The sequence below is a fragment of the Trachemys scripta genome, chromosome 13 (assembly GCF_013100865.1).
Source record: "Trachemys scripta elegans isolate TJP31775 chromosome 13, CAS_Tse_1.0, whole genome shotgun sequence".
Taxonomy (NCBI): domain Eukaryota; kingdom Metazoa; phylum Chordata; order Testudines; family Emydidae; genus Trachemys; species Trachemys scripta.
This window is the reverse complement of record NC_048310.1, coordinates 40,366,319-40,390,553: the sequence shown is the minus strand read 5'-3', so window position 1 is coordinate 40,390,553 and position 24,235 is coordinate 40,366,319. Positions and strand designations below refer to the sequence as shown.

The 24,235-nt window shown below is 56.3% G+C and overlaps 1 protein-coding gene across 1 annotated transcript; it reads right to left on the bottom strand.

The window, feature by feature from the left end:
- Positions 1 to 6,390: 6,390 nt before the first annotated feature.
- LOC117886539 (heterogeneous nuclear ribonucleoproteins C1/C2-like) lies at positions 6,391 to 14,183 on the bottom strand. The gene is made up of 5 exons (XM_034788449.1): positions 14,039 to 14,183; positions 12,191 to 12,339; positions 11,320 to 11,442; positions 10,651 to 10,808; positions 6,391 to 9,276 (listed from the first exon to the last, which is right to left on the bottom strand). The coding sequence occupies exons 1-5, from the start codon at positions 14,179 to 14,181 to the stop codon at positions 9,238 to 9,240; spliced, it is 612 nt and encodes a 203-aa protein (XP_034644340.1). The 5' UTR covers positions 14,182 to 14,183; the 3' UTR covers positions 6,391 to 9,237.
- Between the last annotated feature and the right edge of the window lie 10,052 nt (positions 14,184 to 24,235).

Here is a 24,235-nt window from a genome sequence, read left to right as displayed (position 1 = left end):
GACCCCCTGCTCCCCCGGGCAACGGATCCGACCCCCTGCTCCCCCGGGCAACGGATCCGACCCCCTGCTCCCCCGGGCAACGGATCCGACCCCCTGCTCCCCCGGGCAACGGATCCGACCCCCTGCTCCCCCGGGCAACGGATCCGACCCCCTGCTCCCCCGGGCAACGGATCCGACCCCCTGCTCCCCCGGGCAACGGATCCGACCCCCTGCTCCCCCGGGCAACGGATCCGACCCCCTGCTCCCCCGGGCAACGGATCCGACCCCCTGCTCCCCGGGGCAACGGATCCGACCCCCTGCTCCCCCGGGCAACGGATCCGACCCCCTGCTCCCCCGGGCAACGGATCCGACCCCCTGCCCCCAGGATGAGCAGGGTATGGGGCAGCCCCACTCCCACGGGTAATTGGGGGGGTCTCAGCTGCCCAGCCCCCCCTTCCCAGAGATAATCTGGGGGGTCTTAACTGCGCAGCCCCCCCTCCCAGGGGTAATCTGGGGGGGGTCCCCAGCAGCCCAGCCCCCCCTTCCCAGAGATAATCTGGGGGGGTCCCAGCAGGCCAGCCCCCCCCGAGATAATCTGGGGGTGTCAGTGGTAAATCTGTGATTTGAGATCAGTCCCCCCTCGCTGCTGGGGAGCAGGACAGCAGCCCCCCCTCAAAGCTAGCTGAGACCTGCCCCGCTGCTGGGGGGGCAGAGCCACAACCCCACCCTCCTGCTGCTGGACTGCTAAGGGGACGGAGTAACTGATCCACGGAGCAGCGGCACCTTCTCCCAAGGGAAAGCCACTGGGATCCAAGGAGGGGGCAGTGTGACCAGAGTCCCAGGCTGCTGCTGCTCCACTCAGCAAGGAAAAGTGAGCCGAATTGGGGCCGGTCTACCAAGGGGAACACATCATAGACATTTCCAGCCCCCGTGCCCTGAGGAAAATTCTGCACCGGCATGATGGCAAAATTGTGGACATTTCAACTGTAATTGGGACTGAAAACGAGAGGCAGAATCTGGAGAGTGAACATCTGGAGGGACTTTTTTCTTTTCTTCTCAGCTCCAGTACTGAGTGGGGTGAGCTGGAGATGTCTTGTAGAAGAGACTTTACAGATGGGAGTTAACACTGCAGAAGTTATAGAAACTGTGGCAAACCTTAGGGCAAGTCCCCCACACCCAGTGACACATCGTGCCCATGGCAGCTATCGTCCGCCCGCCATACAACTGTCTACTCCTAAGTGTGTTTTTAAGTATCATAGAAATGGTTTTTGTACTTTATGGTTAATACAATTCAGCAGATGCTACTGAGATATGAACTGGGTTTTGCAGGTGGTTGGTTCTATGCCAAGTTTGAAGCCATCCAATCCTTCCATTGGTAGGATTACACTTCCTTGATATTTTGGTGTGTACGAATGTATTTAGTGTGTGCTCCAGAAAAAAACTGCCCCTCCTGCCTTAGATTTGAAAAGGTTTCTGTTGACTCCTGACTGACTGCTAGGATATGGCAGGAGATACTGCTGATCCGCAGACAACTGTTTTATTAGATGGTCTGAAATGTTTTTCTGTGTGTTTTTTTTTTTTTTTTTTTTTGTGACATTTGTTGATTATATCTTAACTCTTCCCCTGAAAATCGAGACTGCATTTTACATGGTGTTCATTTCACTTTCCCTACAATGGAGGGAACCATGCCAGTGTAGGCTAGTGTGATTATTTTGGTTTGATCTGGCCCTTTCTTGTTACCTCTCTGGTTGCAACTCTGCTCAGGAGGGGTTCTTTGTCTTAATTTGTGCTTAATTTGCAGAGGTGCCAATTAACTCAAATTCTCCATACAATGGACATGTACTAATGCAGTTTTTTTTTTCTTTGTGGGCTTCTTTACATTTGCATTCTTTTCATGTTGCATTCAAAGTGTTAATAATTGCCCACAATAGGAAGAATTGGTAAGGAGATCCTTCATGCCGAATGTGCTGTAATAGTGTAACTCACCCAACCCCTGGATTGTATTGATTTGGGGGATGTGTTCCAGACAGAAGTGATGATGATGAAACGGGTTGGCTGTAGCCTTTATGCTTTGTGACTAAAATGTGTGCAACAATCAGAAACCACTTCCCAGTAAAATCCAGTGCATATATAAGACCTATTTGTAATTCACCACCAAAGATAATTGATTAAATGGGAAACGTTTGTATATGATAATAAATCTTCTTACTGTGAAGTTCACTTTTTCCTGACTTTGATCTATGTGAGTATCTTAATTCATTCTCTCCTTTTTAATGGCCCTTTGATGGGAACATTTTCCAAGTGAAATCTGTGTTGGTGAAAAGTGCCAGGTCCCCAGCCTTGCAGACTGAAAATCCATACTTCTCCACGCATCAGATACAGTATAGGTAGTGGTAGTGCTAGTTTTCACCTCCTGCCCGCTCTCCAGCTCTGAGCCATAGGGGTCACCTCTAGTGTGGAAAGGGTAGCTTTGTGCATATCAGCCTCTACTCATGGAAAAGGGGAATTATGTAAAACTTTGCCTTAGAAACTGGATTGACAGCAACAAATTTCACCATGGTTACTGAAGAGCACATTGTAACAGCTGGGCTGGGTTTGAGTCTTGTCCTAGAGGGGAAGGCATTACAGCTGTTAGTGTTTATGCAGAGGTGTAGATGTTATTGATTTCCCTTAAATGGAAAAGAGATGACTAAGGGGGATATGATTGGTGTGGAGAAAGTAAATCAGTGTTATTTACTCCTCATAACATGAGAACTAGAGGTCACCAAATGAAATGAATAGGCAGCAGGTTTAAAACAAACATGAGGAAATATTTTTTTCACACAATGCACAGTCAGCCTGTGGAACTCCTTGCCAGAGGATGTTGTGAAGGCCAAGATTATAACAGGGTTCAAAAAAGAACTAGATAAATTCATGGAGGATACGTCCATCGATGGCTATTAGCCAGGACAGGCAGGGATGGTGTCCCTAGCCTCTGTTTGCCAGAAGCTGGGAATGGGCGACAGGGGATGGATCACTTGATTCCCTGATCTGTTCATTCCCTCTGGGGCACCTGGCATTGGCCATTTTTGGAAGGCAGGATATTGGGCTAGATGGACCTTTGGTCTGACTCATTATGGCCGTTCTTATGTTCTTTCTTACGGGCCCCCATCCTAGTAGTATTTGAGCACCCCACAATATTTAATGTTTTTATCCTCACAACACCCCCCAAGGGATAGGGAAGTGCTCTTATCAAGAGACAGGGCATGGTTTCGCTGCAAGAAAGGTGTGTTTTTCTATCGAGATAGCTATCTTGGTGTGAAATCCTATGGCAGGTAAGGCACTGTAGTTTTACCTTGATGTAACTAACCAAGGTCAGCCCCATGGCGCAGGGGTATTGGGTTGATCTTGACTAGCTACGTTGAGTTACAAACATAGCTGTGCTTTGTCTCCTAGACTTTTACATGGAGGGAGCTAATTCGAGTAGCAATCACAGTGTAAAAACCATCTGTTTTTGCAGTGAAGACCTGGCCCTAAGTGAGTCTAGTGGAGCAGGGAATTGAACCCAGATGTCCTGGATGATGACACAACCATTAGGCCATCCTTCCTCTCTTATCTAGCAACTATTTCTCACTGGCAGAACAGCACACTAACTTACCCCAGGCAAAGGCTTACAAAGTAGGATGCACGGGTGACTTTTTAACTTTATAAAACGCTTTGTTTGGGCTGAGGAGGGAGACATCAGTCTGATACTGGCTGGAGTTATGTGCTGTCACAGTTGCCTTCCAGGAAGGTTGATTATTGGTTGGACATGCAGGTAATAGAGTGGGCTTGTGCAAAACTCTTTCAGCTTGTTTGCTGATCTTTAGTTATAGCCACTATTGGTTGTAGCTCTGGGCTGAAGACAAGCTAGAGAGTACCGTGGATGAACATGGATCAGGGGTGGAAGGAAGATGATTTAGTGTCTGAATTTCTCTCCCGTGGCGAGTTGTAACTGGTACCAGAAATCGAGCAGAGCTGCACCAGGCAGAATGCTTTGAGGTAAGGGTTGTTTTAGAGAGCTCTTGAGTCATTTGTCAGCTGATGGTTGCTAGGAAATATGGCGGAAGAAGGTAATTAATAACCTGTTTGTTACCTAGCAGCTGATACACTGATCTGGAAGCACTCTGCATCAAGGCCTCTGTACCGGTGTCAGGGCAAGAGGTGGCACGAAATGAGGAAAGAGGAGCCCCTCTAAGGTGAGGGCCAATGTCCCTTACCAAGGTAAATTGGAGAAGCTTAGGGTTAAGTGAACTAAAGAGACATAGGCCAGCCTTACGTGCTAGTACTCCTGACTGTGCCTTCTAAAAGTCTGTCTAGACTGGGGATAGATCCAGCTGTCCCCGATCTCCATAAGGCTGGATGTAGGGAGATAGTGCTATGGAGAGTGACCAATCCTTTCCCTCAGGGTGGGGCTGGGTTCTAGGAAGTCCTTGGCCAGTGACTATGATATGGCCCTCTTGAAGCAGAAAGGCCAGTTGATAAGACAAATAATAAATAACTCTTTGCTGCATAGCACAGTCCATTGGAGGATCTCAAAGCACTTCACAGGCCTTGGGAAATTAAGCTTCACAACACCTCTATGAGGGAGGTAAAGGGTGTGACTAGCCAAGTGGCATCTGGTGGGGATGTTGAAGGTTCGGTAGAGGGACACTCTTCCTCTCTCAGTTCAGCAGTGGACGCCGTAGTGAGCAAACAGGAAGAGGACACTAAAATGACACTCTGCTCGTCAGGGTTAACGACAGACTATGGTCTGTTCTGTCCGTAAGCTCTGGCATCTCTACAGTTTGTCCATAAATCTCCATAACAGAGTAGGTCCAGCTCAGTTTCTAGTCACACATGAACAAATCAAAGCGAGCCATTTACAATGTTATAGGTGGACAAGGGAGATAATGAACAGCATCTAATTAGAGCAATAAATAACTTCTACACAAACTATCGGAGCACAAGTTTCCTTGCTTGGGTCAAAAACTGTAGATGTTGTTAGCTCAATGAGGTAGCGCAGAGGAAGCTAGTTATCGCACTCAGTATCTTGCTACCCATCCTGTCTTTATTCTCCAGGCTCAAGAAAGCTATACACAGTTTTTTGCCAATCAGTTTGATGTCATGTTTGTCTGTAGGGGAATTTGCACACACGCCTTTCAGATGGGTTTCAGACATTGTAGGCAGAGATGTCTTATTTCTGATGTATTTTTCACCTCCCAATCCAATTCACTACCACAATTAACTAGGCTGGTAACTGAAAGAAACTCAGATACACTCTCCACCCTAAAATGAAGCAATTCTGCCATTTCATTCTCCCCCCTTCTCTGTTTGGGCTCCTCCTGGGCTTATTTCCAGCTGGTGTATGCTTGCCTTTTGGTGGTATGGCTTCTATGCCCTCCACTCCTCGTTCCAAGTCCTCTACCCTTTCACCCCTTCGTTCTGCTCCTGTCACTGGGGCAGCTGTATTGAAACTGATTTCCCATCGGCCCCACGGAAGCCAGAGGAAAACTGCCCAGGCAGTGCTCTGCCCCTGCACAAGGGCTGGGTGGAGGAGGGTCAGTGTCCCAGTGTTGTCCTTCCTTCCATGACGGCATTTTTTAAATCCTGGGGCAAGCTCCCAGGTGGAGGTAGATTCCCACTCCCAATTTACTCCCCTGCTCCCAACCAGCCCCATTCATTGAGATCAGGTCTCCCTTGTGCTAGGCCCTATACGAACCCAGAGTATGAGACAGCCATGATCTGCTTCTAGTGCAGAAAGGGGGCAGCCCACTCCCTGTGTAATGACCTTCCCAGCATCTCATCTGTCAGCCATTTACAATGAAACTGCACAATGCACAAAATACTACAGCACAGGGACAAGCCTATGTTAGCAGGGGCGGGGGGTCTAAATGACCTAGCCGATAAGTCTTTTCAATCTCTTCATTGCTGTGATTCTGCCTATCTACTAGTGCATTCATTTTACTCCCCCGACTGCCTCTGGGAGGCAGAGATTAAGAGTTTAGTTTTAATCGAACATCTGAAATGGGCTGTGTCCAAGTGACCTTTCTTTCTCTAGCCACACAATCCTGTTTCCGGAGGCCTTAGGGGATGCAGCCATAGAAGTCTGGGGGCTTGTGGCCACATAATTTCCTCCCTGTAAGAGGCAGCTAGTTCCATGGTCCCCTTTTTACAGCAAGATTATTCCCAGAGGTCTGGCGTGGGGCATGGTGACTTTACTGCTGATTTTAATTCGAGCTGGCATGAGTCAGTTACTCGTGTTGTTGGGCATCTAGAATACTTGGCTAGATGGGTGCTATAGAAACCCAATCTAGCAGTTCCCTGCAGTCCAGAACCGGGACATTGTCTAATGGCAGTTGGACAAAGGCTGTTCTCTCTCCAATGTGAAAATCAAAGCATCAGACTCCCGAATAACCAGAGAAAAGAAATACAAATTTATTATTTTTCCTTCCAACACAAATACACTCTTTTTCCAGAGCAAATTAGAAATACAGACACAATTTCCTACCAGCGTGAGAGAGACTACCTAGAAATGAGGGACACGGAAAGGAGCTACAATTGTTCCAAAACACAGTAGTATGGGGGCAGAGGGGGAATACAGGTTCTTTGGGTGAAGGTGAAACAACCCAAAGCACGGGCATGTCATTGTTCACGTAGCAGGAATTAGCCTGCTGGGAAAAGAATCCCACTCCTTTTATTTCTGGTAAAGCTGCTCATGGAATTCCTAGGAAGTGACTCTGAACCATATCACATAGCACGGTATAGAGAAGCCATGTGAGACTAAAGGAAAAACCTTTTCTGAGCCAGCGGAAAATCAAAGCTATCCAGTTTGCAAACAGCGACAGCTTCTTAGGGGTGCTCTGCACAGCCACGGAGGGGCACTGGCTTGATGGCGGTTTCTCAGCCACACTGCCAGGGCTAGGAGGCCCTGGGCTGTTACCAGCATCCACGTAATGGCAGTACCAAGCACTCGAAGCCCTTTCCATTTGTGGGTCTCAAAGGCTGTGTCTTCACTAGGAATCAAGCTGTATTTTTAACCTGGGTTAAAATCCCAGTGTAGACAAGGCAAGTTGTAGCTGGTCAACGTGAACCACTGGCTCCCGCCTCGTGTTTGCTATGACCAGCCTCCCTTTCTAGCACATCAAATGGAAGGAAGCCTTTGTCCTCACTTCTGGGGCCCTTCACAGCCTGTCCCCACCCAACCTACCGTCTCTTGTTCACTAGCGAGATGCTGGCGCCTGCCTCTGACCAGACCATGAGGCCAATCTCCATCACCCACTTGTTACAGCTTCAAACCAGCCCCTTCATGCTTGCCCAGGCTGCCTCTCCCACGTGGTAGCTGTGCCCCGTCAGCATCCCTGGAGCTGCCGCATTATCCACCTTCCAACCCTGCCTTAAAACTCTCCTTTGCTGTGATGCCGCCAACAACAACGAGGCTGCTGGAGTGCTGGGCGCTCTGCCTGTCCCGCTGACCAGTGCTGGCATTGGTCCCTTGTGCCCCGGCTGCCTGGCTCCAGCTCTTGGCATGTGAGCTCTCTCGGGCACGGCTCATCTTTATGTTGGGTGTTTGTACAGCATTGGGGTCCTGGAGCTAGACAAATACCCCTCCTCATAAGACAGGCTAAAAACAATGGCCGTGTTTACATTAGGATTGTTACATAGGTTAACCACACCTTTTCCCTAGTGAAGCCAGGTCCAAATGTTTCACGTACAGGTCAGCAAATAAAGTCTCCCAATGAACCTGTGCAGTGGCTTGTATATTGTCCCTCTTTCGCAGATGGGGAAACTGAGGCACAAGAGACTTGGTGGAGTGACTTGGCCAAGGTTACCTAGCAGGCCAGCGTCAGAGCTAGGTGTAGCGCTCAAACCTGCCTCCCAGTGCTGTCCTCTAACCTTGAGGTTTAGATGTAAAATCTCCAGGCCAGGAGATTTCTGCCTGCCTCTAAAAGGCCTGGCACATGGAAATGATATTTCTTGCTCTGTGGTTTCCTAGTGATTCCACAGAAGGGGGAATGTTTGTTACTCTAGCAGCCCTGGGGGGAAGGGATCCCCTTTGGTGACCAGCCATGCCTCGGCAGAGCGAGCAGCAATTCGGAGAGATGCTGCAGCCTTGGCTGGGGGACTGAACGCTGGGGACATGGCTGAGCCCCAGGGTACGAGCTGTAGCTGACAAGCCAGTTCTGTCCCAGCAGAGCTCTGCCTCGTTGAGATTTCCATGAGCACCACAAGGAAGCAGCAAGGCTAGTCCTGGAGCGTTTTGTCTGCGGGTCACCACGCTGCAGCCCTGCGCTAGCCCTTGTGGGAGGCAAGGAATAAATGCCTGCTGCTTCCCTGCTCGCTCTGCCGGACTGCAAGAGCCTGACCATCCCATCGGGGCATGGAAATCCTGCTCTGAACGACCTGGTGCAGCGAGAACTCGGGGCCTTAAATGTTGACTTGGGCGAGCGCGTCGGCCTGCTGCGGCCATGAGTGGGTGACATTTTGGCTCTTTCTAGGACCGCTTCATTGCAAGGTTCACTGAGCTCCGTGACGAGGGTCACGCAGACAGGCGATGGGAAGGGTCCCCCAGGAGGTCCCTGTTCTGCTCCGGATGAAGCTGGCATTTGAGCAGAGTGGCCAAAGCCAGGGTGTTTTTCCTGTGGCACCAGGCGTCTCTCAACCAATCAAGGCCCAGAGGCAGGGCAAGAAGCCACAGTGAGGCACACAGGAAAAACAGAGAATGACGGGAGCTCCATCCTGCACCGATGCTGCACGTGGCCTGAGCTAGTCCCTGAGCGGGAGGGGGTGACGTAGGGCCTGGGAGGGGGAACCCTGCAGTGGGAGACAGTGGGTCCCTTGCATGGCACAGGGCTGCATACAGCAATGGCATGGCTTGGGAACCAACAGAGCAACACACCCTCTTGTTCCAACAGTGCAGGTTGCGGACAAAGCGAGGGCTGCCTGGATTTCTACATGGGTCTTAAATACGCCACCAGGTCCAGACAGTCTAGCGCCTCGGGGGCTTTCTACCTGCCCTTCCCCCACACTACATTTCCCCCGCTGCTAAAAGGAACAATCATAACACCGAGATTTCCCTCCGTGTGGTGGGGTCTGGTGCTGGCGGAAATGATGAGGCGCGGGACACGGCTTTGTTGCGCTAGCGCTGAGACCAGGTACACTCATGTCATGTGTGGCACCAGCTGGCGGCCTTGAAAGAAATACAAACACAGGAAAGGAAATGCTAGCCAACCTGGGGAAGGCTGTGGCGCCCCAGTCCGGTTACTGGCTGCCCTCCGGGTCTGACGTGTGGTTTTTCATCTGCAAAGAGATTACTACATTACATTATTCATCCTTGTCGGCCACATGTACCAAAACACATGGGCCCTGTGTGCGGTCCCGCTCATGTGCACATGGCTACCTGTGGATCCCTGTGCACGGCCCCTGCTCGTGTGTGCACACGACTACCTGTGGGTCAGTGATGGCAGGGAGATGGCAGGGCTCTGCCGTTGCCCTGCTCCACCTGTCTGGGACAATGTTAGTCAAAGCATACCCAGTCCCACTTGCTGACAAAGGTGTCCTGATTTATTAAGTTAGTAGTAATTTGTCTTAAGAATTAAAGTAGTAAATGAGACGGATTTGTTTCAAAATCATGATGCTCTGTTACAAGCCAGCTGGTTAGAAAATTGTTTAACAGCCCCTGTGTTGTTCCCTTTAATTTCCTGAGTGTCCTGGGGGGGACGGAGGCGGGGGGGGGGGGGGGGCTGCCAGGTTGACCGGCTCACCTGTATCACTGGAGGGGCTGCCAAGGCACCCAGCTAGGATGCAGCCAGTCAAGGCGCCGTGGCAGGGCTGTGTGCAGCAGATGGAGCCTGCTCCCTGGGCAGCTCCTCGCTCCAGGCATGTTTACAGTGTCTGTGTCCTGGGCATGCCAACTCTGGCCTGGAGGGGGCTGGCTGGCTAGGGATACAGCTGGGGCAATCTCTCCCAAAACTCTATTCCAGCAGCGCTCAGCTCAGGTGGCCCCAGCTTGAAAACCAGGAACTAATTCGTGGCACACGGCACACACACTGCCACGCCCCTGGCCTCGGTGCCAGTCTCTCCGCACGCCCCTACCAGCAGCTACGCGCACTCAGCAGCCCTCCCTCTCCCATAGCGCAGCTGGATGTGTGCAGGGGAGCCTGGCGTGAGGGGGTGGTCATGGGGGGGGGACACAGGCCGAGGTACACGGGCTGGGAGATGGCCATTCCTGTGGCTCAGGGGAATGCCCAGCACATTTCCCCACGCAGGCAAGTGAGGGCCCTTTGGCTAAAGCCCAGAGAAAGTCAGCGGCCAAAAGCTCTCTCCCTGCCTAAGCCATGCAGGGCCCATGCCTAGGCCTGCCAACCTGCCGGTTTCGCCGGGAGGCTCCCGGAATGGGTGCTCTCTGCTGGAAGCTACTGAAGCCAAACCGGGAGATTTTCGGCACTAAAAGTCCAGTGGCGCAGCAGGGCTAAGGCAGGCTCCCTGCCCCTCCCGAACCCCAACTCCCCGCCCCAGCCCAGTGAAAGTGAGTGCGGGTAGGGGAGAGCCAGCGCCGGAGAGGGGGGGATGGAATGAGCAGGGTGGGGCCTCAGTGAAGGGGCGGGGTTTGTGTTTGTGTGATTAGACGGTTGGCAGCGCTACCCAGGACAGAGCAGCTCTGCTGGGACCTACCGTCTCCTCGGTGTCTGTGCTCTCCTCCTCACTGTCGATGTCCCTCAGGTCGCTCTGCGCGTCGGCAGCTGGGCTCTCCTTCCCTTGCGGCTCCCCCGCCGGGTACGAGGGCTCTTCACTCACTTGAGCCTTCTTCTTCTTCTCCCCCTCCTTGGAGCCTGCAAGATCAGAGCAGCCCCTAGACAGCAGAGATCTCTGGCTGCTTGGTGCTCTGCCCAGGAGGGACGGACTCACAGGGCACTAGGGAAATGCCCCAGGCCAAAGGGCTGTTAGTCTGTGATAGCCAAACCAGGGCCATGCGGCAGCCAGCCAGGAGCCCGATAGTCACCCCTGAATCCTCCCAAAGAAGCAGGCTGCAGTGTCCTGCTTGCGAGCCTGGCGGGGGAGGTTCCTAGGAGGCAATGGACCAGCTGGGTTAGCGCTGCACCTATCCTCTCTGCACAGTGCAGCTCGGGCCACACTGCAGCCCCCAGGCCATCTCTGGAGCCGTACTCAGAACCAGTTCAGGGGCGTCCCTGCGTTCGCTCTCGTGTGTGTGTGTGTGGGGGGGTTCCTGCCCGGATGCTGGGCCTTCACAGCTCCATCTGGGGGCACATGATCACAAGTAGCCTACGTGCCTACTTGTGCACACCCAATGCTCTGACAGCCTCCCCTCGCCGCTCCTCTCACCTCTCTCCCCAGCCAGCCGCTCCCGCCGCTGGTCCATCCGATCCAGACTCTCCAGCAGATTGTCCACCTGGGCTTTGATCTGGCTCAGCTCTCCCTTGATGGAATGCAGCTCTTCGGCACGCACTGCACGAGGGAGGAGAGGCCATTAGCTCCGTGGAGACGGACCTAGCCTGGAAGCGATGGGGAGGGCGATCCCGGCGAGGCCGACAGCCTGGCTGGGCGGCCCACCTCAGAGCCATTCTGCACACTCAGCTCTTGGTGGTTAAGCATCAGTTAAGTGCTAGGTGTTGCCGTCTGAACCTCCAAGCTGCGGGCAGGTCCCTGTCGCCCTTTGCACCTGCTGTGTATTTCCTCTTCTAAATGCACAGCAGTTGGGCCAAACTTTTCCCCCCTGGAGGCACCTGGAAGGGGCCTGGGTTCTGGAACATCAGGCCCCTTTAAGGGCCCCTCTACAAGGCTCCCCAAATCCCTTGGCCCGTTGGAAGGTCCCAGCTTCGGGGGCACCTACGTTTGCAAACGCTGGGCCTGTCACACTCCCACGCCAGGCAGCCGAGCCCAGGCGCTGCTTTCCTGGAGCAGGTTTTGGAGACAGTGGCCTGTAAAACCTGTTTAAAGGCGAAGTTCTTTCGCTGCTCGGGCTGGGAGCTCTCAACAGCAGGCTCCTTCCTATGGAGAACGTGCTTCCTGCAAGCCATGTTGAGGAGCCCCCGCCCCAGGCGTGCTCCCTGAGCCACGCTCTGCCCAAGCCGTGCTGTCCTGGGGCCTCGCCCTCCCCAGGACACTCTCCACTTCCTAAGGCAGCGATCCTCTCCGTGTCCCTAGCATCCCCTCCAGTTAGCCCCCGCCCGCCCCCGCGAGCCGGAACGCTTACGCTTTGTCCGACCCAACGGTGCGTTGCTGCTGCCTCTCGGCCCCGGGTGGGGGATCAGGCTGCTCTTGCCCCCTGCTCCCACGTGGGCTCGTCTGGTCTTGACCGGAATGCGATTAATAAGGGGCGGGATCTTCTGGTACTCGTACACCCTGCAAGGGGGAGACACAGCCCCTAGCATGATCCCCTGCGCAGTGTCACAGGCACTGCACTGTCCTCGGGGGACGAAGGGGTCTGCAGGACGAGCAGGGAGGATGGAGCCCTCCCATGCCAGCAGGGAGCAGGAGTTGGGGGCAGGGAGCTGCTAGCCCTGGAAATCACAAGGCCCGAATGCCCAAGAATGGGCTGCAGCATGCGACAGAGGGGAGCAGGGGCCCGTGGTCTGGCACAAGCCCTCCCGCCTCAGGGCAGCGCGTGCTCTCAGGGGCAGTCGGGACGCCCTGCTCAATTCCTCCCTCCCCTGGGCGGTCAGTGAGTGGGGGGCCTAGAGGCACATGGCTCCACGTGCTGAGCCCCGAATGAAGGAAGCCCAGCTGGAACGGCGCAGGAATGCACGGGGCAGCCGGTGGACACTACAGCCCACAGCAGCCCCTAGGATCCAGACAGCGCACGGCCCCTGGGACATGACGTCCTGCTCTATTACCGATGAGCGCTGCTGCAGGCAAGGGCAATGCGGTGCCGCGCAGGGGTCCTGGCAAGCTGCCCTTGTGGCTCTGGGATGGGTGAAATGTGGTGCCCCCAGGCTAGTCGCCAAACTGCCTGGCACCACCGGGGCAGCCCCCTACTCTTTACCCTCCTGAGCGTTACCAGGAGTCGTGCAGCAGAGACAGACCATCCCTCCCAGCCCCCAATGCACTTGGCTGCCTACTGACTGTCAGCACAGACGGAGGAAACATTAATCCCCAGGGACTCTCTCTGCTAAGCGGCTGCTATTAGATAAAGGCTTAATGATGAGATCGGGGCCAGATCCTGAGCCGGTGCAAACCAGCACAGCTCAGAACAGAGCCTGGCTGCAAGGCTCCTGGGGCAGCGGGTGCCAGCCCAGCTCCCGGCGGCAGAGCGCCTACTCCCCCAGGGCCCTGGCGCCGCTCCCAGGCTCCGGCTGACACGTCGCGTCTACGGCACGTGACAGCGTCGCTCCAGCGGACGGGCACCGGCTGACACGTCGCGTCTACGGCATGTGACGGCGTCACTGCAGCGGACAGGCACCGGCTGACACGTCGCGTCTACGGCACGTGACAGCGTCGCTCCAGCGGACGGGCACCGGCTGACACGTCGCGTCTACGGCACGTGACGGCGTCACTGCAGCGGACGGGCACCGGCTGACACGTCGCGTCTATGGCACGCGACGGCGTCACTGCAGCGGACGGGCACCGGCTGACACGTCGCGTCTATGGCACGCGACGGCGTCACTGCAGCGGACGGGCACTGGCTGACATGTCGCGTCTACGGCACGTGACGGTGTCGCTGCAGCGGCCAGGCATGCCCAGGCTACTTCCCTCTAGCAAGCCGGGCAGCAATAGTGACCATGTGGCAGCATGGGCTAGCAACCCAAGGGCGCAGCCTGGCTCCCCTGGAGGTTTGTGCACAGGTTATTAGCCTGAGCTGCCATGTCTACACTACTACTGTTATCCACACTAGCTAGCTTAACGCTGGCACGGGCATGCCTAGCCCATGCGGCAATCAGCTCTTCCTCTGCACCGGAGACGTACCCTGAGGTAGATGAAACTTGGCCACTCAGAGCTGGGATACAGGGGGAAAGGAATTCAATCACAGCACTTCATCAGCCTCCCCCCTCGAAACACCACAGGGGGAAGAGCTGGCAGTGCCCAGGGGCCAGACATCGCTCACCTGTAAGGGAAATCGTCCCTGTAGAGCTCATAGTCCAGGTCACAGTTACTGCTGCAGAAGGAGAGAGAAGATAGCAAGGGAGGTGAGAACGAGTCACTCGCAGTGGTGAGCATGATGGTAGCTGTGCCCCCCCATGCCCCCATCCCAGCAATGCCACCCAGCCATGGGGCCTGGGAATTCCCAGGAGGATGCAGCAATGCGTAGTTGGTGAGATTTCTCTGCTTATACAGCGTGGGGATTACCATGTGGAGTAGGGGGCATCTCTAGATCATGGGGAGGGATCAGCAGCGAGCAGCATCTGCAGGTCACTGTGATATTTGCAATTGTGGGTGTCTCTGGATTAGCTAGGAGGAACAGTCCGGAGGGGCTGGCTGGGTTATAAGGCCTTTGGTGGGTGTGTGTTTAATTTAAAATTTCCTGGAAATGTATTAGTTTTTATTATAAAAATGACAAAGAATGGGGGTACGGGTGCAAGACCTGACCGTTGCCATTTGCTGGATAAATATCGGGGTACGGATTGCTCTCTTCTGCTGCTTCTGGTTTTGGAAGCTGTCAGAAAACCCCTCATGTTCGGAAACACAGTCAGCTACCACTTTCCCTTTTCAACCCACTTCAGCATGAAAAGCAGCTGCCCAACTTTGATTTGCTTTCAACGCTGACAACTCTTGTAAGAGGGCACAGCAGGGCCCCCCCTTGGTCCTGCCTCTGCTCCAAAAACCACTCCCAGAGCCTCAGGTCCAGCAGTCACCAGTGCAGTTTATTTACAGGGTGCAAGCCCACCACCTTCTCACCAAATACAGCCTGGGGGCTTCAGGCCGAAGGACTTCCCAGCCTCTGCAGCCAGGAGAGGAGCTTCCCCTCTTCTGTCTGGCCTTTCGGGAGCCCCAGGCTAATTAGGCTGGGAGCTGTTTCAGGCACAGGTTTCTCTAGCCAGCTCCGATTTACCTCCCTTAACTGGAACTGGCGTGGCACAGGGCTGGCTCAGCAGTTCGTACCCAGCACCTTGTCACACACCTCCCCCCCCTTATCTAACTGCCAGGTTCGTCCTTCCCCATCCCCTCTACCGGATTGGCCACTCCAGGGGAGATCTCCTTCTACCTTCGGGTGACCTCCCGGGGTCCTCCTTGTGGGATTCATTTACCCCCCACCCGCAGAAATTACACTGTGTGGGGGGTGGATACCCCCATAGGTCCACTGCAACCCACAGGTCCTCACACCATTCACACCCCCGGGTGTGTTCCCCATCCTTTTCCCCCTTCCTTTCCGGCAGGGGTTCGGGGTTTGGTCCCTACTTCCCCCTGGACACCAAGGGCCTCAGGTTTCTCAAACCCACAAGCAGGGACCTGGGTCTCTTCTCCTGGGGGTCGCCTTGTAGAGAGCTCCGGTGGGCCTTTCTCCTCTGCTTAGGGTCTTGGGCGGGATGTCTCCCCCATCCCTCCTTCCTCACTTCCTTCCCGACTCGGGCTCTGTTGTCTAGGGCTTTTCACTGCAATTTCCTGAGGGGACTGGTCTCCCTCTCTACTGGAGCTTTGTGGTTTAGGTGGTTCCACCTCCTTCTTCGGGGGACCTCCCCTTTTCCCCACCGTAGTCTTCCTCCCACCACCTCCTTTCCCTCCTGGGAATGGGTCCCAGTCCATGACCAACACCAGTGGATAAGGCAGCCCCTCCACTACCCCGACCCGTCTCCACTGGAACCTGCCCCAGACCTCAAGGGGCACCTGGGACACAGGGACTGTCTCTCATCCCCCTGGACACATTCAAGGTTCATCTTGGCTCCGGGAACCATCCAGTGTGGCTTTACCAGCCCTCTCTNCAGGACTCTGCTGGGCCCCTGCTGCGTCTGACCCGTGGGGCTGGGGGTGAGCAGGCAGGCAGAGGGGGGACTCACCATCCTCTGCATGTTGGCAGCAGGCGGCTGGACTTTGCTCCGCAGTTTGTTGTGCAGCGAAAGCAGCAGGAAACGTTCCTTCAAACCTGGAGCTGGGCAGAGGAAGCAAAGCAGGGAGTCGGGGAACACGAGTTCGAGATGAGCAAAGGCTAAGGTGACCAGATGTCCCGATTTTATAGGGACAGTCCCGATTTTTGGGTCTTTTTCTTATATAGGCTGCTATTACCCCCCACCCCCTGTCCCAATTTTTCACATTTGCTGTCTGGTCACCCTAGCAAAGGCCCAGATCCCAACCCCCCGGCCCCAAGCAGAGGATGGCTGAGCTGGGGACCCGCAGTCAACTCCAGGAGTTGCAGCCTCCCTGTCCAGGCCACCTCCAGCAGCCGCAGCTCACGAATCCAGGCCAAGCCGGGCCCCAGCCCCCGGCTGGAGTAATCCTGCAAACAGCCAAGGAAGGGAGACAGGTCTCCATGGTGACAAGGGGAGAGAAGAAAGCCTGGCTTTTAGCGGAATACAAAGCGGGCCAGGCCTGCGAGCCAGTGACACCCGCTCGAGAGCCAGCCCGGGCGTCTCGCTGCTTGGGTACGAATAGGGCGACCCACCCCAGGCTCTGGCAAGGAAAGGGGGGCGGGGGAGAATAGCTAGAGAAAAGGGAGAACTTGGAGCATGTTTGCTGGGGCGTTTCTGGGGTCACCCACAAGTACATGGGGGGCTGACGGGAAAGGCAGGGGGAGCCCTGTATCCCTTCTGTAGCTCAGGCACAAAGCAGCGTCCTGGCAGGCCGGCTCCACCTGATTAGCAGCACCCAGTAGAAAATCATTCCCTTTTTCTTGGCACCTGCTGGGTAAAAAATCTGGCCCCGGTTGTGGCCCCCTCGACTGGGCCTGGCCATGTGGCTAACTGCCCTGCAATGTGGCAATCAGACCCTGGGAGCAAAGAGATTGCAAAATGAAAATCATATTTGCTGCTAATGATTGAAACCCATTATCTCTTTGGAGAGAGACAGGCTGGGGACTCTCCTCCAGCCTAGATAAACCCTGGCCGTGCCCTGACTCCCGCCGCGAGGGAATGGATTTCCCCTGCCTCTCGGCCGGCCTGAGGTTTGGACGCTCGCTTGTCAACTACAGATGTTACATTCAGCAGCTCCGAGACCTTCCCTCCCGCCAACAAACCATCCGTTAACCTCAGTGTGCAGACCCTTCGCTGGTGTAAACAGGGCCACCAGAGCTGCGCCGATTCACATCACCTGGCCCAGCAGAGAGTGCGGAGTGTCCTCAGCTCCCCTCGGCTTTCGGAGAGGCACAGGGTGCACCAGGAGGCACCAGTAGTGAGCACAGGGTCAGCACTGGCTGCAAGGATATATATTGGTGGGCTCCCCCAGCCTCAGGTCCGAGATCAGATATGTGCCCCCCACAACCAGCTTAGCTGGTGCTGGAAAATCTTAACCAGCCCCTTAGTCAGTTATTTTAGTGGAATTTGTCAGTTACCTTGCTGCAGCGGCACCAGGGGGGGCAGCTTCTCGGGGTGCTGGTGTGCCGGGAACTCCCCCAAAGCAGAGCCCAGCAAGCTGCAGGCCAGTGCCAAGAGCAGGCACGCTGGCATCCGTTTATTCTTCATTCAGCTGGCTCTGTGCTCTCTTCTCCCAGGTTAAGGGGCGGATCCCCATGAAGCAGGAGTGTTGTGCCACGCAGTTATCCTGGGCTCCTGCAGCCCAGGCTCCGGGCTATGTCTCTCTCTGGTTGCTTCCAAGTTTTGCTCCTATTCAAAACTTCAGACAAGCACTGCTGGGCGGTTAAACAAAAGGGGGACTGGTGAGTAATGGCTCTGTCCAGACTCTTCCGCCAACCGCTCGCTGGCATGAAAGGAGAGACGGCTCCTGTACAATCCTCCCGCACAGGCCCCCCCGGCCCGAGCCCTGGCGCTGCGCAGGCCCCGGTGATCACTGGAGCGTTATTCTCCGGGTAGAGCCACGCGGGGGCAGGCTGATTGGGCCGGGGAACATTCCAAAGGGGCGGATTAATGAATGGGAATCTCAGCTGGCTTTATGCTGCGCTGTTCTCAGCTCATCACCAACCCGCCCCCCAGGGTGTGCGAGCCTCCCCCTGCCCTCACCCCTCCCGTGCTCTCGTCAGGGACTAGTTGGGCGACTCCAGGGGATGGGGCTTATCATGGTCCTGCTAGGGGCTGAGGGCCCTCAACTCCCACCCGTGTCAGACCCGTGCATGCTGGAGACGGGCTGGTTTGTTTCCTGGGAGCCTCACCCCCGCCCCTGTTTTGCCCCATCAATTAAACCTACTGGAGCTGTAATTTACACCGTTGGGAAAGCGGCCAGGGAGGTTACTAGGGAAAAGGCCGGTTGCAGGCCAGGGGGCGGCTCTGCTGGGACGAGGGAAGAATCTGTTAAAATAACATGCCCATTGTGCAGACACCCCAGGGACACGTTGCAGGGTGGCTGCCAACCAGCAATTGGTTCGCACTCCACACGCGGCAGGGAATTCAGCCCGTCCTTGGGAGTCACATCCACTGCCCACTGGAGTTACACTTACAAGCAAAATAAATAAGACAAAGGGTGGGAGGGGAAACTGAGGCATGGAGCGGGGAAGGGGCCTAGCAGGCTGGCTGAGCTGGCATAGCATGCAGATCTCCTGAGCCCTAGCCCAGGCCACTGGCCCACAGCACCGGCTCTTTGGAAGCAATAACTATCCCCTCATCCTTTGCCTCCAGCGGGCTCGGCAGCCCACCCAACCGTTGGAGAACGAAGCTGCCCCGTCGCCATGGGAGGGGGAATCTGACGGGAAATGGAGGCACAAGGAGAGAAGGGGCCCAATGGGGCCACAGTACCCCTGAGATTTCCACTGGCTGCAGGAGGAGCCGCTGAGGGCCTGACTTCCCAGTGGTGCTGTGCACCAGCCACCAAGGCTGCCCTCAGGGAACTGGCGCCCCAGAGTCAGAGGCCACCACTGAAGACGCTGGTCTCTGTGATCTGCCCAGCATCTCGTGGGCAGGCCACGCAGAGCTGGGTCTCCTGAATCCCAGCCTGGGGCCTTGATCACAAGGTGCTGTGATTATCGGGGTGGGAGACTAGGAGAGACACGGAGCCCCTGGGGCACCTCCTCACCCACTACCACTGGGCCTTCCACACCCCGGCACCTGGGAACGTCGGAGCAGCTGCATCTGAACCCTGGGCTCCCTTGGGCCGGCTAGTTGGCTTCTCCAGCCTTACGGCCTCCCCGTGAGCGAGGCAGGCGGGGAGCTGCCAGGGGTGGAGCAGGTGGCACAGGAGCCGGGCTGAGAGGGAAGACGAGAGTTTCTGTGCTGGGGCTAAGGCGGTGGGACATGTAGGGCCTGCGGTGGGAGGGGAGGAAGGCAGTTTGGGGGAGGCTGCCTGGAGGTGGGAGATGTGGGGGCGGGAAGGGACGGGTTCAGAACCCTGAGGGACACCAACGGGGGGGAGGTGCTGTGAAGGGGACAATGGCCAGCGAGGTCAGAAGAGAGCCCAGAGCCGGGAGAGCCGAGGAGGCCACACAGCAGCAAGGGGTAGGTGGTGCTGCGTGCAGGGTGGTCGGTGTAACCATGACAAGGGCTGACTCTTCCCCCAGGAGCCCAGCTCTTTGCCAATGCAGGACATTCGTGAGCACGGGGCAGCCGGGTGTTTCCAGGCAGGCTGTAGGCTAAATTCATCAGCGGAGGGTCTTCAGCAGGACTTTCCTTGCACAATAAGGTCTCCTGCCTTGGCATGGGAACTGCACCCCCTGTGTCCTCATCCACTGCCCATCAACACCTGCTGGGCTGGAGCCAGCTCCTACAGACAGGGCATCCCACAGCGACTGGCCCCAGCAGCACCACAGAGCAAGGCTGATGGCCCGCCAGGGGCCAGGGACTGAGAGGCAGCAAATGGCCCTGCGTCTCCACCAAGCACGGGCAATCCCATGGCAGGCTTGGGAACGCAGGGCCGGCAGAGACGCGTGGGCATCCTGCCGCAGAATGGGGCTGGGGGCCTGCCCGTTTCTGGACCCGCCCGCATGCTGCAGGGGGTTCCCCACAGCACGGGACGAGGGGGCCACCAGTGCACAGGAGGGCTGCCAATGGCTGGCTCAGGGGTGATGGGCAGGACCCGGGGTCTAGCCCCAGCTGCTCACAGGTGCCCACGTGACTGCCTGTTCTAAAATACTCTGCACATCTCTCAGACCCGGAGCCACCATCACGGGTCACCTCGGGACTTTACTCACCGCGGGGCGGCTCCCGGGCTCCCGGCCAGCAGGAGTGGCTACAAACGCCTGGTGACAGGGTCATGAAGCGAGCAGCCCTGCTGGGAGCCCCGAGTGGCAGCGCTAGGCAACAGCCATGTCTAGCAGCGAGAACCAGCCTGTGTGTCCCAGGCCTGTAACATTCAGTGCAGCTGCTTCTCTACCATAGGGAAACTCCACTGCTGTCCCAATCAGGCTCAGACCTCGCCTGCAGCTTTGTTACCCCTGGGCAGACAGCTGCACGGCGTCCTGCCCAGTGCCCTTCTACAAGGGAAGAATGCAGCTACCCCGCGTATTCCATTACACCCTGGCACACTGTGCCCACTGCGAGGACCATTGTGCCTTGCAGTTGAAGATGCTGTTTACATCCGTGGGTATTATCAATCCATTTTACTGATAGGGAAACCGAGGCACAGAGCGCTCAGTGACTTGCCCAAGGCCATGCGGTCAGTCAGTGGCACAGCTGGGAATAGAACCCAGGACTCCTGACTCCTACCCCTGGATTCTACGAGCTGTAGATAAAACTCCTTCCAGATATGCCCTGCCCCACCTTGAATCACCAACTCCTTCCTCTTAATTCTCCCGGGGAAATCCAATTCCACTGCAGCAGCTCCCAGCCGCAGTGCTGTGTGAAGAGAAGGAAGACATGAAGCAGGCACTGCCACACGTCCGTGTCCATACGGTGACCTGTTTTACCCAGGGCCCCAGGCACTGCAGGTCACCGAAGCTGTAGCATTTGCCAAAGAATCCATCCCTTGCTGCAGAATTGCGCCCCAGAAGCTAATGTCGCCTCTAAAAGAAATGCTGGGCAGCTCCTCAGCTGCTGTGATTGGCATGGCTCCATTGGCACCAAAGCTAGGCTGCCATAGCCCAGTGGCGTGTCAGGCCCTACATTTTCTAGCCCGTGTGGTTGATGCCAACACTGTTAGCTGTTTCACTGTTGATCCAGCCAATGTGCTTATCTCACAGTCCCAAAGGCCAGGGGCCAGAACAAGCTGTTTCCCTAAACCTCCAGCTTACCCCTGTCAGCTTCCGGAAGGCCGTGGTGTGTTTCAATGCACAATTCTGCAGCCCCTGGAAAATTTAACCTCACAGGGCAGCGTGAAACCAATCGACTCGGATGGCAGATTAAACAACAGAAGGGGGACCCTGATGACTGTAGCATGAACTTCCAGATGGAATCGAATTGACATTTTTCTCATTGGCTGCTGCAGAATGAGGGTCACTCTTGCTGCACAGCAGGTGGGGGGGCCTTGCTCTTAGGTACGATGGCTAAGCCGTGGAATCTGAAAACGTGAACACTGAAGCATGTGTCCAGTTTGTGTTAGGCGCTCTGGCGCCTGCAGGGGGCACTAGTCTCTCTCCTATCCCACACGCAGCTGCCCACACGCAACCTGAGTGGCCTGTAACTGGGTTGGTTATTTCCTATTAAATAGACAGTGTGCAGCACCCAGAGGGCATTGGGCAAAGTGACACCCCAGCTGAATCCCTCCCATCCCCTGTGCCTGTCCCATGCCCGTTGGCGCTGAGCTGAAGCTGGAAGGTTTTCAGTCTGGGCTGGGGGGTCAGAAGCCACCAGTGTAACGATTGCCTGGACTCTGATCATGCAGGGATCCCCCAGCCTGGCTTGAGAGGTGTCAGATCCCAGAAACCCTCTGATTCATGCCCATAAGAGGCAGATACTTCCATATTCATGTCCCTCTATTAAAGGCCTGGAGTAGTGCTTTATATGAACAGCACTTGGATACACCAGCCCTGTCAATCAGCCCCACCTCTGCTAATTAACAGACTCTCAGCTAGGAGCAGGGCAGGACTAACTGGGTTCAGGTGATGGCCTGAGAAACCCCTGGGCAGAGACCCCAGTTTGGAGGGGGAGCCCAGGGAGCTCCGCAGCAGGCCTGGAAGAAGCTGCCCTGTCCCAGAGGCTGGAAGCCGCAAAGGCAGCCCAGAGCGGCTGAGATGGGAAAGATCACTAGGGAGTCAGCCCCTGAGAAACCAGGGGAGGCCAGGAGAGCAGCAGAGGGCATTTGCCTGCTGGCCTCTTGGAGCTGGAGGTAGACAAGGCAGGCAGAGGCCTGTGGAAGGACTCCAGCTAGAAAGGGCCGGGAGTGGTTCTTTGGGGACTGTGCCTGGAAGATTGTTTTGCCAATAAACCCCCCATGAAGGGAGTTACAGGATGGAAAACTGCTGTGAACCAGGTGAGAGGAAACTGAGGTGGAGCCATACTCAGCCAGCAGGGGGTGCTCTGGGTCTGGAAAACCCACTGTGCTCCTGGTCAGTTGCAGAGGGGAGCTGATGTGCGGGAGAGGGGTGCTGCCCAGCTGGGGCTGTTGACGAGGCAGGAGTGTGTCTGCTGGAGGAGGGGTGTCAGTTGTGCCAAATGGCTGTTTGGGGGCCACTGTGCCCACTTCTTGCAGAGGCCTAAGTAGTGGCTAAACTGGGGCTCCTATGCAGCCGGTATGGTTTCCCACCTGGCCAGTCCCTCCTTCACTCTGCTGCTGGGCCAGTCAGGGAATGCATGAAAGCTGTGATGCTCCAGCTGGGGTTGGCCCCACCTTGATAAAGGGCTGGAGCAACCCCCTGCATCCAATGTCCCTCCGGACTTCACATCGGCGTCTCCATGGAGACAGCGCTACAGGGCGGTTCGTTAGTGGTGCGTGGTACCCGAGGGTACCAGCAGCCATGGGGCTGCAATTGGTGATATCCTGCAGCTGGCAGCATGTCTGTACTTGGAGACCCTACCCTTGGCTCCCCGTTCCACGTGCCATGAATCCAAATGCCAGTGGTGGTGCCAACCACAATGCTACCTACTGAGGTACCTTTAAACGGTGCCTGTCCTCATTTAAAGCGACTCCCTCCCTCATCATCGCCCCTGAGAGCCATTCACCACCAGGGGTCTGAACTGGCAAATACAGACTTTGCTACCCAAAATGGAGTCCCCCTCTCCCCCCATTGGAGTGTGGACAGGGTATCCATGCTGGTCTGGGGGGAAATGATTGAGAAGTCAGGGGATGGTCCAGTGAAATGAGTCCAGGTTCCCATGAGCCCAAGAGGGGAGTGTCACAGCATGGCTGGCCCCTTTAAATGAAGCAGGCCCAGTGCCCCTGCCATGCCGCTGCTCCCAGTTTGGCCAGGTAAGCAGGCAGGGCAGCACCTGGGGCTCTGAAGGGTCAGAGGGAGGCCCCCAAAGGCAGCTGGAGGCGGTTCCTGGGTGAGAGGCTGAAGGCAGCAGAGGGAGTTACCAGAGGGTATCTGAGATGGGAGGTTAATGGAGCAGGGGTGAGGGGTGCTCCTGGGGTCCGTTCCTGCTGGGGCGAGTGGGGTGGCACTCCAGTGCTGGGGCAGGCGTGGCTCTCCAGCAGCCAAGAGCCCAGGTGTGGTGTTGGGGGACTATCCAGGCTCTGTGGGCCAAGGGTGAGACGTGGCGTCTGCCCTGGATTCTTCACTCTGTGTTTGTGTGAGTGGCCGGCCTCAAGGTGGGGGAGTCTGGCGGGGGCCCTAGGTGCCCGAGAGGGAAGGCGGGAGGGGAGCCCCGGCCTTGGGGCGCCGCAGCGCTCGGGGAGGCGGGAGGGGAGCCCCGGCCTTGGGGCGCCGCAGCGCTCGGGGAGGCGGGGGAATCACCTGCTGAGCACAGACCTGCTTCAGGAGAGAGGCAGCATTCCTGTGGCTGCTGTTCTGCACCACCTGCTCGCCTGCCCTGCCCTGGCGAGTGAGTGGGGAACCCTGGCCTCTGCTCTCCCGTACGGGCAGTGCCCGGGCAGCCCTCGCACCACGGCAGGGGGGCCACGGGAGGGCGTCTACGCAGCTGGCCTCTGCTCCCCTGTACGGGCAGTGCCCGGGCAGCCCTCACACCACGGCAGGGGGGCCACGGGAGGGCATTTACGCAGTGGCTGGTGCTCTCAGACTGGCAGCAATTTGGTTCTTTCTTCCCAGCTGAGCAGATCAGGTGAGTTATGCTAAGCAAAGCTTTCAAATGAGCCCAGCTGAGCACCTGCCCCGTGTCCCAGCAGACATGGCGGAGGGTGGCTTAGCCAGAGAGCAACGACCAGCTCAGGCACGTAC

What these genes read in the sequence shown, in the direction of transcription:
- LOC117886539 (XM_034788449.1), bottom strand. Translation starts at nt 14,181, where the DNA reads ATGGGGGCATGGGGGGGCACAGCTACCATCATGCTCACCACTGCGAGT. An exon ending in AGGGACGATTTCCCTTACAG is followed by an intron (nt 12,340 to 14,038) that starts GTGAGCGATGTC and finishes TCCCCCTTGCAG; the next exon opens with GGTGTACGAGTACCAGAAGA. An exon ending in ACCGTTGGGTCGGACAAAGC is followed by an intron (nt 11,443 to 12,190) that starts GTAAGCGTTCCG and finishes TCCCTCGTGCAG; the next exon opens with TGCGTGCCGAAGAGCTGCAT.